Here is a 19,555-nt window from a genome sequence, read left to right on the forward strand (position 1 = left end):
TATTTTAACCATAAAAGGGCCAGAAAATGCCCTGTGAGTTAATTTTTCCAGAATAACTTTCAATATCTGGAATTATTATTTATTATATTATTGTTATATTATTTACAATTTTCAGCATGTTAAAATAGTGTATTAACAGTTTAAAATGAAGAATAAAAACCAAAAAACACTGTAGTTGTATATGAGCACCAGGTTTTGTGTGTTGCATTTGAAATTTGCACAATATAAAACACATTCAAGATAAAAGAAAGTTTGAGTTTTCGTGCCAACGTCCAAAAACTGGCAAAAAAATGGAAACTATGTACAGGCTTTTTCCCCCACTTTTTCCCTTTCTTGTGACAAAGACGCTGATTCGCTGGCTTCCTGCAACAGCACAAGTAAAATGACCATAATAACCACACATTGGCTTTGACGTGCAACTTCTCAGCTTTCGGAAACCGTCGGAATCTTTCTGATAGAACAAACTGTCGCGTAATTACGCTAATGCACTAGTGCACTAGTGCGAAGGTGTCGTCCGCAATACGCTCGGCGTTAAAGGGTCAAGAAACTCAAAATTCACACTTTCCTCTTCTTTTGTTTCCTTTCTCTTTCTCCAAATATAACCAACCTTATATAATGTAATTAATTCCATCTGAATTTGAGCTTCAAATTAATTAGAAAAGTAAATAATACCCTTGATTATTTTACTTTTGCTCACTATAGGTTCAGTTAAAGTCGGACCAGAAGTGCAAAATGCATAGAACTTTATTCCACAAAACTGAGGCAAAACACTGACATTAATATGCAAAATTGTACAAAAAACATTAAGAAAGAGTGATTGTCAGGCGTTAATTAGTGACCATTATTTCTGACACGCGATGACAAGGAACAATGTTGTGCTTTATTTTCAAACCTGTCAATCATTCTGATACAATATAAACAACAGAAAATATCTTCATCGGCGACACTGACAAACAAACCTGAGCTGGAAGCGATGCAAGTAAAAAGTACTGTAAATCCTTCAGGAAGTAAACGAACACGTAAAAGAGAAAGAAAACAGTCAGCAGTCATATTGTTTAGTGTAATTAAAAAGAGTGAAATGTGCAAGGACTGTGCAATACTCGTCAACGCTTCTCTTAAGGCAGCTTAGTTCCAGTCGTGACATCAATTTGAACTTTTCAAGTCGTTATTTTCCAAACGTGTGAAACCTTCTGTCAATTAAAGTAAAAAAAAAGAAGAAAAAAAACAGGTTCCCATGGTGAATAAAAGAACTTATCAGTCAACTAATTTCTTTTTAACCACATCACAAATACCATAATATTTATCTTCCTTCAGTATCTTCACTCTCTTTAAAAAAAACAAGCTTGTTTACATGAGACAACCGATTTTCATATTACGAAAACAACAAAAATGATTTGTCTTGAAAATACTATATGATAACGACATTATGGCTTCATTATTTTGTGTCAAATAAACAAACTGGTCGGAGTAAAATATCCTTATTGCTTTTTGTATTATGTGATTATTATACTTGGACTCGTATTACTCCTTCATATTTGGTATTTACCTTATTTTGCATGTGCTGTATATGTCATATAGAGCAAAATGTACAGGTTGTGTACTCAATGGCCGTTTAAATCAGTTTCAATTGGATTTATCGGGAGCACTAAGGCACTGAGTGGTCATTATTTAAAAAAACAAAAAAAACAACTGGTTCACAATTTAAAATTTACCAAAAAAAATACACACCTATAGCAAAATCCATGCCATACACATGAATACACACAAAATTATCAAAAACTAAAAAAGCTAGAAAAACATAAAATGTCTTGTCTCTAATTAAATATCCATATTGCTTTTTGTATTATGCATTTATTTATCTTATTTTGCTCGCAGTTATGGCTCATTTATAGAGGAAAATGTATAGGTATTTGTGTTTTTTAATAAAAACTAACATAATATTTTGAAGCCTTGACCTGAGATTAAAATCATAAATGACATAGAATACATGATTGTATGTTCTAATGGCAATTTAATTCAGTTGAACATTTTTTAATTTGAAGCACTAAGGCACTGAGTGGTCATATTTTAGAGAAACCTGGTTCACAATTTAAAATGTACCCAAAAAATATGCACCTTTGGCAAAGTCCATGCCATACACATTAACATACATTTATCAAAAATTAAGAAAAGCTAGAAAACCACAGAATATCTCATCTCTAATATTCCTGCAAATCCCCCGAGACGTTCTGCATCCTCTCCACCACGAAGAAGCACAGCGTCCCAGCGAAGCCCAGGATGACCATCAGCAGGAGCTGCCACATCAATAGGACGTAACCGCTGTAGAAAAACGCCACGGCTGCAAAAACAGACTGTCGAGGGAAAAGTAACTTAGTTTCTGCTCCGTCATTTAATAGACAGGGTTACTCTCGCGAGCCTGAACGAGTTACGGCACCCCGGCTGACAGCGGGAAGTAACACTCGCGCTTCTTTTGTCAAACTAACACATCCCTGTGGTGCATTTACTGTTGGCTGACTGTTCAATAATCCCTGCTCCCAAACAGCAATTGCCCAGTCACAGCTTATCAACCGTAACTAAACACGGCAGCTCTCAGGGAAGCAGCGCTCGCTATGTTAAATAGTTAGTTCAGTAGTCTTCACAGCGTACACAAGGTAAACTGTGTTCATCTGCTTATAATCCTTATGTTCATACTGTCCCTCGTCATTGTATTTATATTTTTAATGATGCTTCAACTGTGCTATCCTCCTTAGCTTATCATATCTTATTTTATCTTGTCGTATTGAATCATATCTTATCATTTCACATCTTATATTGTATGTATCGCATTTTATGGTATCATTTTTAATGACATCTTAGCGTATCCTAGCTTATCACATTGTATCATCTCTTATAGTATCACAATTTATCGTGTATCTTGTATCTTATCATAACACATCTTATGGTATCGTATGGTTTGTATCGTATCTTATCATATTGCATTTTGTCGTACATGTCATATTGTGTCAAATCACGTTTTATCTGTTGTTCGTTTTTGTAACTAATCTTATCATATAGCATCTTATCGTATTGTATGTATTATACTGTACCTTATATCGCATTTTATCGTACGTATCGTATTGTATCATTAGGCATCTTAATGTTTTGTAACATATCTCATCGTATCTTATATCGAATTTTAAATATCACATTTATTATATCTCATCGTACGTATCGCATCTTATAATTATGTCATTTTATTTTAACATATTTTATTGTATCATATCTAGGCTGCAAATGTTGCTGCATGTCAAAAAATCTGTTTGAGATTAGAAGAAACACCATGTGATTCAGATTATCATCATATTTTACGTACCAACAGTGACTCTGTCCTGCTGTATATTTTGAGAAAAAATATTCTGGGCCAATCACCTTGCACCAGCTATTTACCATAGTTTACTGCAGTTAAGATTGAATAATTTTCATAATTGAACTTTAATTGTTTCGTGCATTTACAATAACATAAGGCATAAACTGAAAATCCTGTTTATTAGGCCCATGTAGCAGTAAGCTTTTTATTTAACAAGTGTTCATTTTAAATATTTATAAAAAACACTGCAACTTCGAGGGTTTATGTTTGGTTAGACGCCAATTTTGCAGGAAGGAAAAAGGGAGGGATTAAGCTCCGCGTGTGGGTCTCCGACTTTTCCTATTTTAATGAGGCTTCAGGTGAATTTATTTCACACTTGACGGGACAACACTTTAACCCGGCTTTGCTGGGCTCTGCTAACAGTGTCTGAGAACAGGAGACTTGGGATTACCTGGATGAATTTGAAGATGGCAAAAGCAGATGTGCTGTGTTCAGCATAAACACAGCCTAATATGCTGTAGAGCTGTGTGTTGAAACAGCTGTCCCCGAGTCCAAGCAAGAAGCTGCACAGCAGGGCAATGGAGACGCTGAGGGGGAATATATTGTCTTTTTTATTAAAGACGAAACAGAAAGGTGACATTGGCATTTCAGATGTCTGTATACTTTTATGGTGAAATCATCACAGAAATGAAATACCTTGGAGTGAGATACGGGTTCTCTTGCGTGACGGTTTTAAAGACGACAGGAGCGTCGCCGGGGATGCTGAGGAAGATCAAATAGAAGGCAACAAAGTGGACAACCATTGCCAGGAAAACCACGGACGTCCGTCTGAAGCGGTTGTTCTTGAACAGCAAACCAAACAAGCCTCCACCTGATGAGGAAGAACAAAGTCGACATGAGCCCAGTGATGTTCAGTGACTGTAAACAAGCTCTGATGACAGAGAAATATTAACATACCCACTATTTCTCCAATGCCTACCACGATCCCAGAGATGCCAATCAAGCCTTTGGCTGCCGGTCCGAAGTGCGCCGTTGCTCCGATGCATGTCCCATATACTCCGCTGTAGAAAGATAGCTCCAGGCCTGGAAAACAAAGGATTTATTTGATTTCGTGCCCACAAATACAAGGAAAATAACTTGAAAATGGATTTGAATTAGTCTTTTTTGGCATTGATTTGTCACTCTGTGGGTACATGAGCACATTTATCTTCAATGTTGATATCTTAGAACGTCTTGCTTTTATTCAGCGCGCCGCTGAGAGTGTGTACGTGTGTATGCTCTGTACTTTATTGTGTTTGTTCACCTGCCCGGGGAACTACAGATGGCAATTAGCTAGTTGCTAAATCTGGCACAAAGCGTCTTTCCTCTTAATTGATATATATTTTGTCAACACTACGAATAATATAATAAAATATACTGAAATTAAAAAGCATGAGCGAGGGCGTGGTAGAAATCTGGAGGCGCTTATATGAAAACACCCAGACAATATACATTGGATGAGCTAAAAATAGACGTTAAATGTTGAAATAAATACATAATAGGTTTCCCCAGAGAGTTAATTAATATAAAAACATATTTTTTTAAAAAGCAGGAATATATTCAGTGACTCCCACTTTTGCATGACGATACTGCTAAATACTGCGATATTAAAAAGCCCATGACATAAAATACATTCTGCTTTACACTTACCACTGTATGCCATGCAGGGACTCAGGAGCAGTATAGTTTTAGTCTTCAGAAGTTGCAGGATAGTTTCTTAACAAGGGGAGACACAAAAATACTGATTTGAATTGCTAAGCACTATATTTGAGCAGTAATGGCCTGCTCATCTTTTATTTTGAGCTCACATAAAAGATGAGTATGTCAAGGCCCCGTTTTCCTTTGACGATTTAAGTTTAGTGCTGGTTCAAAATGAGAAAATATAATGTCTCAATAACCCAAAAAGCCACATTTGGTTAGAGAAACACTCATGAGAGATAAATCTTATTTTACATGAAGAAATCCCACCAGATGCCCTTTCTCGACTTGCATCGGTGCTGCACTGACAGCAGGTGCAAGTTCCCAGTCAGGTAACAGAGATATAATCTGAAATAAAACTCTCGCACAAGCAGCTTCTGTGTTCTGTGTTGTAATGCTCGAAGATTCATATCAACGTGGAAGCAATTTTCACTCAAGGAAAAACAAAAGGTGCCGGCGACTGCCTGTGAGATGCAATCCAACAGCGGTGGAACAGAGAACTCGAGGTTACCTGCAGTATGGAAGGAGAACAGAACACAACAGAAAGCAAAAACAACACACACATATTTACGTCTGCTGAGAAAAATATGAAACTTTTTCCTCTGCCAGGATGCAAGGTAAAGAAGTTGTTTGCCTGCATGTTCATTCTGATCCATGCTAGTGGCTCAGTGGGAGGTGATGATTATCACTCACTCACTCACTCACAGGGTCTAAATTTGATAAATGAATTCAAAGGTTCCCAAACAGTTCAGCCCCTGATCCCAAAATAATAGGGCCAGGAAATCGGAACACCACTTTCCCAAGGGACAGAAAACATGTTGCAGTGTTTCCTGTGTTGTGGTGCTGTATACTGCTGCTGTTCCATGACCTGTTAGCTGCAACCACAGACTCTGTACAAGAACTGGACTTTGGTATTCCAGTTTGAAAAGTGAAGCAAAAGTGGACTTAGTGGGTGTGTCAAGCCCAATTTTGACTTGATTTATGATGTCGGTAAACATTTTCCTGAGGAGTTGATGTTTTCATTTGTTAGTTTCATGTCTTTTTTCAAAAGAACATGATGCAAATTTTGGAAATTATGTTTCTATTTAGGCCCTGTGATGGACTGGCGACCTGTCCAGGATATATTCCCCCGGCTTTCGCCCTATATGTCATCAACTGGGATTGGCACCAGTGCCCTCCGAGACCTTTGGGTGGAGGATAAATAGTGAGTAATAGTGTGTTGTCTGAACATGGGACACACTGTAGAGTTTGTTCTATGCATATGAATAAAAAGACATTGAAGATAATAAATACATGCAGGAATTGGGTGTAAATGAGTAACACGTCAGGTGATAAACACTCAGATGTAGAATAGAACTTACTGAATTCCGACTTTGCGTCCTGCGCGGCAGTGTTTGCTCGTTGTTTATACCTAACCAAGAGAAAAGGAAACACGTTTTAACTTCCCCAAAGCTGGAACTTAATCATCTCCACACACAAACAACAACATAACGTCCTTTGAGTGTAAACCTGGCAAAGTTATTTACAAATCTAAGAAACTTTAGCTGCAGAGTGAGATCACAAGACTTCCTCAAAATCCCAACAGAGTGCACACAACAGCACTTCCACAGATAACAACTGCTCCCACAAGAATTCCTTGTTATGCTGCGAGAATCATGCACAGACTCCGGTGGAAAGCAAATACCTGCATCTGGCAGATTCTCACAACACTGTCTCAAAAACAATCTGCTGCCATAAGAGACAAACACAGCCTCGGAGAACAAACGGGATTTCTATGTGATCGTCCAATTTCAATTTTAGCATGTTTTTCTTCTTCCCCAAAGCCGATTTCCTGTCCTACACTTCACAGTTTGAGTCCAACTTTGTCCACATTCAAGTCACAGAAATGTAAAGTTGACGTCTAATGTGAAGGGCGGCGTCTGAAGTGGTTCACGGTGTTTAACCGCTATCAACACGTCCGTCCCTTTGTCAAGTCTCCGTCCCAGTCGTCCTGAATCTGCATGATTGCACCCTGCTTGAAGAGGGCTATGATTAGACTTGTCAAAATTGCAATGATCTAGAGAGAAATGGCTGCTGTCATTTATGTGAAGGACAAGTGTTCCATCAGAGCTGCGGCGGTAAGTCATCCTGAAAAAGAAAAATTATTAAGGTTGCTTGAAAAATTATTTGTTGCGTGGTTTTGTTATGAACACTGGACGAAAGGTAAATTAAAACCTTTTTTTTTGGGCCATGTTTACAGTAATATATCTCATCATGGCACTCACTAATTTACATTCATAGCCAGCGTGTCCTTTTAGAAGTGATTGTCGTACATCCTCGGTCGTTTTGTGAGAGCACGGTGAGGAAAGGTGTAATTATCAGAAGGATTTACATTGTGCGAGTTGAGAGCAGCGCCTGCCCTTCGTCTTCAGAGAGCATCTCCTCTTCATGATGGCTCTTCTTCAGCACCAGGAAGCTGAGTGTACCGAGTACAGAGGCCACCAACAAGGACATGAAGTTGTTTTTCCTAGTGTTGTCTGAGAGGAAAAATTTAGATGTATAACACAAAATGCATTCAGAGTTATCTTTGGTAAAGCTATTGATATTTTCCATTATATTCGACGGACGGTACCGTACCTGATATCTCTGTTCTCCCATTCCAGTCAAAGTAAATGTAAAGATTTCCAAATAACATGCTGTAAAAGAGGCAACAATGATTTTTGAGTCATAAACATACATGACAAAAAACACATTTAATCACTACTAGTCACAGTTTCTCTTCGCCTCATTCAATGTTTACAAATACGACCTCAATGTTTTTGGTGTTTTTCAGTCATATCACTTACTTGATCTTCATCTTGTAGTGGAGTCACTGATTTGAATCACTCAGAAACAAATAGAAATACACAATAAGAGGCAAAAAAAGTGTTTTAAATAATAAGTAGGGTTTGGATTTTTGCATTTTGATGTGACACTGACTTTGGCAATTGTCAAAATGACTGGGAAAATGGGACAAACAACCAAAACAATAATAATGTCTCCTGCCTTAAAGGTCCAGTGTGTAAATGTAGGTGAAATGGGCCAGGTCAGCTCCATGGATGCCATCATTTTGGACCACAGTGTTTTTACAATAGCCAGCAATGAAGAAACTAAATATCTTTTGAGTTTTAATGATAAATATTCAGCTGCAACAAATACAACTTCACCAATAAATGTGGCTACATCTTACACACTGTATTCTGTATATACTATGTTGCTCTGTTACCCAAAATGTGTAAAAATAAACAACTAAATTTACAATGAATTAGGTAATTGTTGTCATAGGTTTTTCCTGCAGCCCCCCAAAATAGCTAAAAATATCAGTAAGTGGAGGTTTGTAGATGAAAATCATGTGATTTGACTCGACGCCCAAAACAGCAACTACATGAACTCGGACAGAGTCTTGGTGTCTTAAAACAATATGACATTTTGGAGACACATGGTTTTCACCTGATAAGAACACAATCCACCATTGGCTCATCCATCAAATCGGAACTAAAGTGTATAGAAGCAGTAACTGGAACACAGTTGCATCCAGTTGCCCATAAATGATACAGATGCCGCTGGAACCAACCAAACAAGGAGGCAATAAATTATCCCTCCAAAGTTCATCATAATCTGATTTTTTTTTTACACACTTGAACATTTAATTACAACACCCTCAATACCGTTTCCTGTGGATGGCAAGTTTTACAACAATCAGACCTCTTGGGCGCTTAACATTTTGTGCAATTATTCTTTCCCAAAGCCTCAATGAGGGATAACGGGATATTCATAATAGATAACACTGACTGAGTATGGTGTGTGTGTGTGTGGGCTGTGAGGAATAGATTCATAAGTTTACTGTGGCAGGAATCGCCACTGCAGACTCGGATTAGCGTTGCCCTGTTGTGAGCTCTGGCGCAGGTGACAGCCAAAGTAATTATTATACTAATTCAATTTTTCAATTTGCATATTTTAGCAAATACAAATTAGATGTCCGCGCTTGTGTGCAAGAGCTGTGGACCACATAAAAGACATGAAACGACCCAAACTCTCACCTGCAAATCTCACTGGATTAAAGGGCTTTTGGCTGTTTTCTGTTGTCGTTTTAATATTATATTTTGCAGCGACTCTAGCGACTTGCAGGCGAATATGAGAAGAGGTAGCACAATTTATGAAATAACCAACACATGACACCATCACAAATATTTGCTTTATAGTTTATACTTGTATGAGATGTTTTTCCATTCATTTTGCAAATTTTGTAAAACACCTATTAAATTCCTATTAAATTAAATTGCAGCCTTTGCGATTTGACAATTGCGTTGTTTTAAAGTGTAACTATCTGCTGATCCAGGTGCAACTCTTCACAGTTTAGTGTAAAGCCATGGTTTTCAAACTGTGGTACGTGTACCAGCAGCGGTACGTGAGTTTCCTCTGGTGGTACGAGTGAGTAGAAAATAAAACAGATAACAAAAAAATAATAATAATGATTACAGTTAGGGCTGCAACTAATGAATCTGTCTATTATTTTCCTCGATGAATCGAGTACTTGTTTGGTGTGTGAAATGTCAAAAGAAAATTTTAAAAATGTTGATCAGTGTTTCTCAAACCTGGAAATTATGTCTTGTTTTGACCACAACCCAAAGTGATTCATTCTTAATGATTTTCTTTGTTATATGGAGCAAAGAACCCAGAAAATATTCACATTTAAGAAGCTGAAATATCAGAAAACTTGTTTTAATCAAACCTAATAGTTCATTATCAAAATGGTTGACGTCTCATTTTGCAACTCAATGTCAGATTTCACGACTAGACCACGCCCCCTGCAATGCTCCCCATTCTCCCTCACTTAGCTCTCAGCCCACTTCTTGGCATTTTTCACAATCAGGAATTGGGCAAAGTTAGCTTCAGAAGAGGGGGTTTAGTTTCCCTTTAAATTGCCATTTCAATTTGATAATGATGTATTGTTTAGCCCTAAAAGAGAGAGTCAGTCATTAGTGTAAACAGCAGCATACCTGCATTGTAGAAGAGCCCAAAACATCCCTGTGTTCCTGTTGATAGTCAACGCCTCTGAGTTTTCCACCAGAAAGTGTCCTTGAGCCGTCCACAGCACTGTGGGTCAGTGAGGGTCATTTCAAGAAGAAAAAGAAACATTATCTGGTCAGTTAATTACTCACATGCAGGGAAACGTGATCCATCTGTGTTGGTGGATAATGTGTTTAAGCACGTCGTAGCATGTCAGGCACATGATGAAAATTCATCGCACTGCAGCAGTTTCAGGCTGCATTTACAAACCGACCCCCACCAAATCATTTCTCTTCATTTTTTTCCCCCCCAGTAAACACTCAGCAAAGAGCCGATTTCACTTTATTTTCATTAACAGATTTGAGCGAGCTCAAGGTGCTGTGCACTATTTACAGAAACGGCGCCTAACCCATTTAAAGGCTAATTTGGGATATACTGTTTGTATGCGTCATCACATTTCCAGTCATGATAATCCCTGCATGCATTATTAAACACCGTTTGGATTTTAACACAAATTAGTTTGCAAAGGTTGCAAAAAAACAACAACAAAAACAACAGGGGCCATGGTGAAGTATTTAAAGACGTGCCTCCGTGTTTTAACCAATTTTAACAGAAAAACTTGCAAAAAGACTCATATATAGATATAATATGGTAAATTTTCTTCTAAATAGGAACAGAATTCACAACATCATGTGCTATTGAAGAAGACATGAAACTCCCGACTGAGTGACACACTCCTGCATGTTTACGCCCCCTGGTACAATACATTCTTATGTCTCCAGGAAGTAACCAGAAGATGATGTAACAATGTATATACAGTCTATGATTATAACTCCTTAACTTCCTTAGTTCATAACTGCGAGGAGTCAAACTGGTGTGTAATCTGTTATAAACGCTGTATATTTGTATTATATATATGTTAAATGTGATGGACCAACCTTTTTTAATCATATCATTCCTAGTTTCAGCTTCTTAAAAATAATGATTTATGTACTTTTCTTTGTTCTGCACAACAATCTTTGGCCACTGGAAGTCATCATAAGTTGTGGACAATTTTACAAATAGGCAAAAAAATAACCATTATATGATCATCACTTAATGAATTAGTGTAAATGCAACTCATACTAATACAAATAAAAGACAGTAATTAACATTATAGTCCATGATTCTTCTTCCTTTGTCACAGATAAAGCTCCATGTATTTGAGATAACCGATACCAAATGTTATTCGTCATTAGTCATATCTGGGGATCTTGGCATGTTTGCCAATATCCAATAATGTGTTTTGAGGCCTAAATTGTGCATCCCTATCAATAAAAAGGTCTCTGTGTGCATGCATGCAGTATATGTGAAGGACTTCGGACAGTTTACTCACATGCTGCTCCGACGCCAATGAGCACAGAGGTCAAGTAAAAGGACCATGTTGAAGGGATGATGAACACAGCGATGTAACCACTGGACACAGAACATGGGAAAGGACATTAGAAACGTGTGTCGTTCTTCATCCGTGTCAACAATTATTTCCATGCTTACCTGTAAAGCAGGCCACTTAAAAACATAGAAAACTTCGGTCCAATGACTGTGACGATCATTGGTGCAAGTAAATTTGAGACAGAGAAGACACCGTAGATGATTCCGAGACTGTGAAGGAGGCAGACGATGTTATAACAAATTACTTTAACAGGTTTATAACACACATCAGCAAGAATGTTCCTGTGAGCTTACCTGTGGTAGCCACTGCCAGTGAAGGTATCATTGTTTAGGCTTTTCACCACAGTTTGCTGGAAGGAGGATTTTAAAAAAAAAGGACCATGAACAAATGAATAAAAACAAATTTAATTTTCCTGATAAAAATCATTCATGTGCTTTGACCAATTCACTGGCCAGTGAAGAAAATTGGAAACACGAGGTGCACATGACACACAGCTCTGACTGACCAATTTTCTACTGCCCATGATACATCTGCTGCTGCTGTGCTGGCTTTATTTAGATTAACATTTTTGTCAAAGCAAAAGAATAAAAAAGTTCAAATACTACAAGGCACAGGTACCAAAGCTATAGGATAAAGAAAGGTATTAAATACAGAAACCTGGGAGTGCAGTAACCAATAATATGTAAGAAAATGTGTGTGAGGTGTAGTATAAATGTAATAATATATGCTAATACATTGTAGTAATAATAATAATAATAATTTTGTACATTTTCAGCTTGTGCGGTGTTTAACTGCGTTGTAAAAACGAGTTTTTGAGGGAAAAGGGACCAAAACAAAGTTGACTACAGGAGTTTGTGATGCATTCAAAGGCAGGATTAAAGCTGTGTTTTGTTTTTCAAACTTACTTCAACGTTTGCACAGGTGTTGAAGGCGGTGAAAACGAGCAAAAACCCCACACCCAAAATCACAACGTTGAAGGTCCTTGTGTCTGCCATGGTGTGTTTGTGTCTCCGCCGGTTTACGAAGAAGGAACAAAAAGTCGTTAGGCAGATGTATAGTCACTGGTAATGTTGTGCTGTCGACTGGTATGAACTACAAATCTAATAAAGACTCCCGTGCGGACTCGTAAAAAGTCTCCGATAAATCCATTTTAACAAAGCAGCACCACTACAGTTACAGCCTTTACTCTCACTTTATGTTAAAGTTTAATGCGCAGACAGCAGGGATGAGAGGAGCAGAGCCCAGAGAAACACACTCTCCACACTGGAATAAACGCAACTTCCCGCCTCTCATACCAATCAGCGCTCGCATGACAACTTGTGACTTAAATTAAAAAAAACACTTTCTTTGCGGTCTTCCCCTTTTTCCCACCTCGACGTCTCCGTCATAACTTTCGTCAACATGAATATTCATCGCCCACTGTAAGAATCTTCTTCTTCTGATTGTTTGTGCTATTTTCCAGACGTTTACACTCGTTTATCTTTGCTGCCCTCCAGAGGCGGTCAGGAGAATGACATCGAGAATAAGACGGCACCAGGGGTCTCCAAACTTTCTTGACATAGAGAGCTGCCTGAAAGTCATAAACCGTCAATATAGAGGGCTCCAGATTAATTGTATTCACCCATAATGTGGCAAAAATATGTGACTGGAATTGTCTCATAAGGTTTCAAAAGTTGGCGATAAAGCGCCCTTGTGACACCACAACGTCAAAACAATGCAAAAGAAGAAGAAAAACAGTGTCCAATAGCCTTTGAGTGATGTGCCACCTCTCGGTTGTCTTGTGCATGGTCTTGTGCCGCCACAACAACAAAGAATCGCAGTGGAGCAAGAGAAGTATCTCCTTAATACTTCCGGGTTTGCAAACAGTTCCGTCTGTGGCTAAACTGCGCCGTGTGTATTTGCTGTTGTTCGTTTTAAGTGTTTCCGAGTTTATTTTATTTTTTATACTTTAATTACTATGCGTTTCGTCAAAAATTCAATTGCTTTTATCGTTACACAACTTTATGTGAGGGGTGTTTTCCGACTGCGCATGCGCGATCTCTTCCTGCCTTTCTGCTCGCCGGCTAGGTGCTGAAACTACAAATGTTTTAACGTTGTCCGGGTAAGTAAAGTCATTTTAAAATGCAGTCATATTTTTGTCTTTGTGTGTCGTTTCTCGCGTTAAAACACCTAAATGTAACGGGGTTATAAAACTCCGGTGGACTTTCCCATTCACGACACCGGAGCTCATCCTGCTCGCTGTAATCTCTTTGCCTCAACCTAACAAATTGTACACAATCATCATGGCGACGCAGGATGGTGGGTATTGAGGAGAAATACAGCTGCATTCTCCTCATGTCTTTACTCTGACTTTTATCCCGTTAGTGAAACTCCGCGTGCTTTAAGCTGACACGTTAATACACGACACTATTAAGTCGCTGTGATGTAAAACTACGCGTAACCGCAACGGTATTCCGTAAATGTTTAACGAGTGTTGTAGCTAGCTACCGCTGACGCTTGCTAACATCAGTCAAATTTAACTACACCTGGGTGCTGACTAAGTCTAATGTTAACATTTAGTCAGCCAATAACTTAAATGGGTTAACTTTAGCAGGTCGTTTGCTAAATGACCCGGGCTACGTTATGAATGGTAACGACTGTGTACTAACGTACTACACTCGTAACCAGTTTGGTGCAGTTTGGTCACCAGTAAGGCCATTCGTGTTTTTTTAGGAGCTACTGAGTAGCGAGTACTTGTTTACAGGAAGAAAAAAACAAAATAAAGCAATGTTCACTTATAGTTGGCGCCGTCACACAATATAAAAGTAAAATGATTATCACAGAGGGAAACAAAATAAGAAATACAAGTAAATAGAAAGACAAGAGTGAGTGAATAGAAAAGCGAAACCAGACTTCACTGTTGACTGTGTTTCACTTTAGCTTTAAGTTGTGCTAAATCATAAGTAAATGTACGATTAAACAATTATGATCGTCATGAATTTAACCACTATTCTACAGTACATTAACCGGATTAAAACATTCAGTAGGTCCGAAGAAGATACGTTAGGTAAACAGTATTTTCAATAACCAGATCAAAACAGGGGTCTGATTACGCCACTGTCATGTAAACATGATTGTCTGATTAACCCGACTGGGGGTAGTGCTGAGCAATGAGATCCTTTACAATCTAATTCACAATTCGAAATTACCGTATACAATTGGCAAACCACACAGGCTGGAATGTAATTGTTTAAGTCTTATTCAGTTTGTCTAATTAACAGTGTAGTAGTTATTATTTTTGACATTATTATGGTATTACTATTAGGACTGCAACTAACGATTATTTTAATAATTGATTGTTTGAATAATTTCCCGATTAATCCTTGTTTGGTGCGTACAGTGTCAGAAAATGTTGATCCTTGATTCAGTTTCAGTGATTTTGTTGTTATATGGAGCAAAGAAACTAGACAGCTTGTTTTAATTATTGAAAAATGTTTATCAAAAGAGTTGACGATTCATTTAATAATCAAATAATCATTGCACGCCTAATTATTATTGTGTGGTACTACTGCGTTACAATTTTAGCCACAATATGCTTATGTTATAATCAGATTATAATGTTTTTAACGTCAGTGTGGGTAGCGCAAACATGAGTCATAATCAACTATGCTCTGTAATTTGAAAACAGGAATATGAAATTATGAACGGAATATTCTAGTTGCTATATCTTCTATATTTCTTGTTTAAAAACAATGCTATAATAAAAATAATGCTTCTGGACACACATGCCAGGGCATCTTTTGTAAATAAAATTTATCTTGAAGGATCTAAATCTGTGTATATTTTTCTACATTTGTCCAGGAAGTGGAGAAGTCGTAATGGAGACCGAGGCGAAGCCAAACGAAGCTGAACCACTGGGTGAATATGCTGAAAAAAATGAAGCAGAAACATCTCATGCAAGCGCAGGAGATGCCACAACTCAGGACTCTAGTATTAGCAATGGGGACGATGCGGACAGCGAGCAGGAGACGGTGGATTTGAAGATTATCTGGAACAAAAATAAATATGATCTGAAAATTCCTGTCGATAGCACCGGAGCCAAACTAAAAGAGAGGATTCATTCACTCACTGGTAGGAGCACACAGTATTATTTTACCAGAGATTAAATCTTACAATAGGCAGTAAATGTTTAATGAGTCTTCACATTTATCAACGTAGGTCTTCCCCCGGCAATGCAGAAAGTGATGTACAAAGGATTGCTTCCAGAGGACAAGACGCTACGTGACATAAAGGTTACAAATGGTGCAAAAATAATGGTGGTAGGATCTACAATAAATGATGTATTAGCAGTGAATACACCCAAAGAGGTCATTCAGCAGGAAGTCAAAGCGGAAGAAAACAAGAAAGAGCCTTTATGCAGGCAAAAGGTAAAGACTGGTGAATGACACGGTTTTGTTATTATTACTTATTTTTTATTTTAACAAAATCTGCTCTGTTATTTCAGCAACATAGGAAGGTTTTGGACAAAGGTAAACCAGAGGATGTGATGACATCTATTAAAGGAACAAAGGTGAGAGGAAATTAAAGCAGATTACACTCAAAAATGGCACTTTTTGTGTGTTGACCCTTTTCATGTATTTTGCATTGAAAAAACTGCATATAATTACACTGCAGTACAGAGATAAAATTTAGATTGGGGACAGATCATTCGTGTTGCTGAAATAGGAAAAAAAGAAAATTAACTAAATAAATATGGGGGAAAATGCATCAATTATCTGTCATTAGATGCCCAGACTTCTAAAAAACTGGCATCAGCATCAGAAAAAATACATTTTGTTTGACCTCTAATTACCACGGTCACTCATTGTTTTCCCTATTTACAGACACACACAGGATGCACAAACATAGTAAATCAAGTCTGCAGCCAACGTGACCAAACCTGAGCTAAACGTGATTATAATTGGTTATAATCCTAACCCAGTCACCGCGAGTAACTGCTTTGTCCCGCTAACAGGAACGATTACCAACAGTGCCTTTATCCGGAATGTACAACAAGTCCGGAGGAAAAGTTAGACTCACCTTCAAACTGGAGCAGGATCAGTTGTGGATCGGAACAAAGGGTGAGTTTTTACTCCTATGCGGTTCTTGTATTTTACTACATTTCCATGCAACACAAAGATTCTGATGATAAACTTTTGCCATCTCCAGAGAGAACAGAGAAAGTCCCCATGGGCTCCATTAAAAACGTAGTGTCTGAACCCATCGAAGGCCACGATGACTATCACATGATGGTAAGTGTTCTTGCTGTCGAATGCATGTCAGATTCACGTAAACAACATTCGGGAGTCACGTGTTTATGCAGCTGACTCTGCCGCCACTTCAGCAAAACTTTTTAAATCACTACGAAACGCTACATTTGTTAGTTGATGTGGAAGTGGTGTCTTGTGTAAGTAAACAGTGCAGGCGGTGGAGCATTTTGCTGAAGTCACTGCAGTATGTGTACATCAGAGTGACAGGGTCATCATTTGCTGTTATGGGCTCTGCAGTGGGGCGGTAAATGTCAGTGCCTTCTCCAGATTAACCTTTATGTCTAAAGGCACTCCTGTTCTTCAATGTCAGAGAAATACAGTGTGTGGTGTAATGTCGGAGGCCGTTGTAGCGGTCGCGAGAGAAGTGGCTTTGGTTTATCACTTAATGTCAAAGCGTTTTTGTTTGTTTTTTTCAAGAGAAGAAGAAGTGTGCTTCATAACAGGGCTTTTATCAAGATTATAAAGTTTTTGGGAAGTGTTTACTCGATACTTCACTCACCTGAGTAACTGATGTCTTTTTAACCTGGAAGGAGGTCGTATAACTGCACTTTATACTGGCATTTTAAGACTCATATAAAATAAATACACCAGAAAATTAACTGTTGCCCAACATGGAATTAAATCTGAAATATGTCGTTCTAGGCGAGGCAAATGTATTTGTACGGCACGTTACAACCACGAGGCATAAAGTGCTTACATAAAATATAAAAGGCGTCTTGACTTGAGTGCAAGAGTGACATAGATTTAAAAATACAATAAAGAAAATATATAGCGTGTGTAAATTGTAGTTTCAGTAACTAAATGATTGTAAAAGTAGACATTTAAGGGAATTTCCACACATTCCTACTTTCTTATTAAAGTTGAGCACCAGCTCCCACTGACTGACTGTGCCAACTAATAAAAACAGGTGAATGCAATCAGTGTGCTGTTGCACCTGTAGTGTAGATATGTGACATCCCGATGCGTGACCAGTGTAATCACAGGGATACACACGTCTCGGGTTTTTTAAATGTTTGTGGCTAAAAATGAAACACGCTGTCAGCCACCCGCTCCGAGTCTGCTCCTGCATCTGCAAGGAGCTGAAAATGTATGAGGAGAAGATAAGGATGATTTAAAATGTCACTGCACACAGGAAGCTTTTATTCCAGTCACCGGTATCAGTGATCCACCCTGACTTGAAGCAGAGCATGAGTGAATGTGCAAGTCAGCCATTGTGTTGCTGAATGGTTGCTGGGAGTGTTAAATGGGTTGTTGCGTAAGGCAAACCAAAGGAATTTTTCATTGTACTATCTATTGTTCACAGTATACATAGCAATCACACGTCCTTTTTGCATGATTTGCTATTGTTTACGGACTTGTGTTGCTGTCTTTAGTCGTTCAACAGATGTCAATCCTTCTCATGCACTGACTCCGGTTTTCTCACGTTTGCAGGCTTTTCAGTTGGGTCCAACAGAAGCGTCTCAATATTGGGTCTACTGGGTGCCTGCACAGTTTGTTGATGCAATCAAAGACACAGTCCTTGGAAAATGGCAGTATTTCTAATGTGCCTCTGTTTATTTTTTGACAATGAACTGGGATTTAGAGGTGAAGCCAACGACAAATGAAACTGGAGTAAATAATGAAGCATAAGGAATTTTTTTCAGAACATATTCGAAGGAGACGGACGCCTGTGGACTAAACATGTTCTTTTTAGGTTAAAAATGCACTATGTGGCAGCAAAACATTTCTCAGCCCTGTTGATCTTTCAAGGTTTGCAGCAAATCCAAGGGAAAACAGTGAAACAATTGTACAGAAATTGCTAACACTTTTCTTCAGTTATTCTTAAAGAAATAAAACTTATTTAATAAAATGGAACCACTGAGAAATGGTTGTTTGTTCCGTCTGTTCTCGGGTGTTAAATCAAGCCAAACCTTGTAGACAGTTGTGATCCATTTTGTTAGGTTTTTGCACACGGCCTGTGTAGTTTCACAGCAAAGTAGTTGCTGGTCCTGCCACACATTGTAGTATGAGATTGAAGTCTTTACTTGTTCTTATCCACCCCAGGACTTTGGCTGCTATTATATGGCCATTGTCTTGCTGAAAAACAAATCTCCCAGCTGACTGTTATTTGCAGGCCACAGCATAGTTTTTTCTGTTATCACATTTCAGTACAGCATGACAGACAAAACAAAACAGCCCTCTATTTTACCACATGGAAATAATAGCCCCTTCATCACATCACATATTTATTTCTGTAGCAATGTTTTTCATTCATCAAAGTGAATTGCGGGTTTGTCTTATTATTCATCAATGTAATTTGCAAGGCCTGCAGAGACTGAATAACACTTTTAAATCTGGTGCCAGTTTCTTCCTTTTTTTCTTTTTTAACAGTCCAAAAACATGCAGATTTGGTGGATTAGGGAAACCGGACACTCTAAATTGACCATAGGTGTGAGTGTGGATGGTGGTTTGTCTCTATGTGGCCCAGTGATGGACTGGACCCCACCTTTGGTACCCCACCTCGGAGCTCATGAGGAGGATAAAGTGGTAGAAGATGAATGAATGATTCCAGAAACACTTGCCTTAAATTTAAAACTAATATGAAATATGGATTGTTTTGTCGTAACTGTCGTTAAGTATTTAAAAAGACCGAAGGACAAATCTAACATTTATGTTATAATTATGATATAATATATTGTATTCTCAAATGGGAAATATACCCTGACTGGGCTGGGTTATTGGCAA

General features: G+C 38.2%; 2 protein-coding genes across 3 annotated transcripts; one reads left to right on the top strand and one right to left on the bottom strand.

Annotated features, from left to right (window-relative positions):
* Positions 1-726: 726 nt before the first annotated feature.
* LOC122785024 (UNC93-like protein MFSD11) lies at positions 727-13,252 on the bottom strand. The gene is made up of 13 exons (XM_044050577.1): positions 12,449-13,252; positions 11,837-11,892; positions 11,645-11,752; positions 11,487-11,566; positions 10,102-10,198; positions 7,700-7,758; positions 7,455-7,599; positions 6,445-6,494; positions 5,036-5,101; positions 4,304-4,429; positions 4,043-4,217; positions 3,798-3,933; positions 727-2,351 (listed from the first exon to the last, which is right to left on the bottom strand). The coding sequence occupies exons 1-13, from the start codon at positions 12,536-12,538 to the stop codon at positions 2,199-2,201; spliced, it is 1,341 nt and encodes a 446-aa protein (XP_043906512.1). The 5' UTR covers positions 12,539-13,252; the 3' UTR covers positions 727-2,198.
* A 317-nt stretch (positions 13,253-13,569) lies between these two features.
* Positions 13,570-18,685, top strand: ubfd1 (ubiquitin family domain containing 1). Of its 2 annotated transcripts, none has more exons than XM_044050579.1 (7): positions 13,570-13,644; positions 15,384-15,653; positions 15,741-15,949; positions 16,027-16,092; positions 16,537-16,642; positions 16,731-16,813; positions 18,263-18,685. In XM_044050579.1, the coding sequence occupies exons 2-7, from the start codon at positions 15,401-15,403 to the stop codon at positions 18,371-18,373; spliced, it is 828 nt and encodes a 275-aa protein (XP_043906514.1). In that variant the 5' UTR covers positions 13,570-13,644; positions 15,384-15,400; the 3' UTR covers positions 18,374-18,685. The 2 variants fall into 2 exon arrangements, with proteins under 2 accessions (XP_043906514.1, XP_043906513.1); XM_044050578.1 differs by lacking the exon at positions 13,570-13,644 and adding an exon at positions 13,774-13,841.
* Positions 18,686-19,555: the final 870 nt, after the last annotated feature.

Source organism: Solea senegalensis, linkage group LG19 (assembly GCF_019176455.1).
Source record: "Solea senegalensis isolate Sse05_10M linkage group LG19, IFAPA_SoseM_1, whole genome shotgun sequence".
In the NCBI taxonomy this organism is placed as follows: domain Eukaryota; kingdom Metazoa; phylum Chordata; class Actinopteri; order Pleuronectiformes; family Soleidae; genus Solea; species Solea senegalensis.

Excerpts from the sequence above, each read along its gene's own strand:
- ubfd1 (XM_044050578.1), top strand. Across the intron at positions 15,654-15,740 it reads GAGGATTCATTCACTCACTG|GTCTTCCCCCGGCAATGCAG; the intron begins GTAGGAGCACAC and ends TTATCAACGTAG. Across the intron at positions 16,093-16,536 it reads CATCTATTAAAGGAACAAAG|GAACGATTACCAACAGTGCC; the intron begins GTGAGAGGAAAT and ends TCCCGCTAACAG.
- LOC122785024 (XM_044050577.1), bottom strand. The coding sequence starts at position 12,538 with ATGGCAGACACAAGGACCTTCAACGTTGTGATTTTGGGTGTGGGGTTT. Across the intron at positions 7,600-7,699 it reads TGGGAGAACAGAGATATCAG|ACAACACTAGGAAAAACAAC; the intron begins GTACGGTACCGT and ends TTTTCCTCTCAG. Across the intron at positions 4,218-4,303 it reads AGGCATTGGAGAAATAGTGG|GTGGAGGCTTGTTTGGTTTG; the intron begins GTATGTTAATAT and ends CTTCCTCATCAG.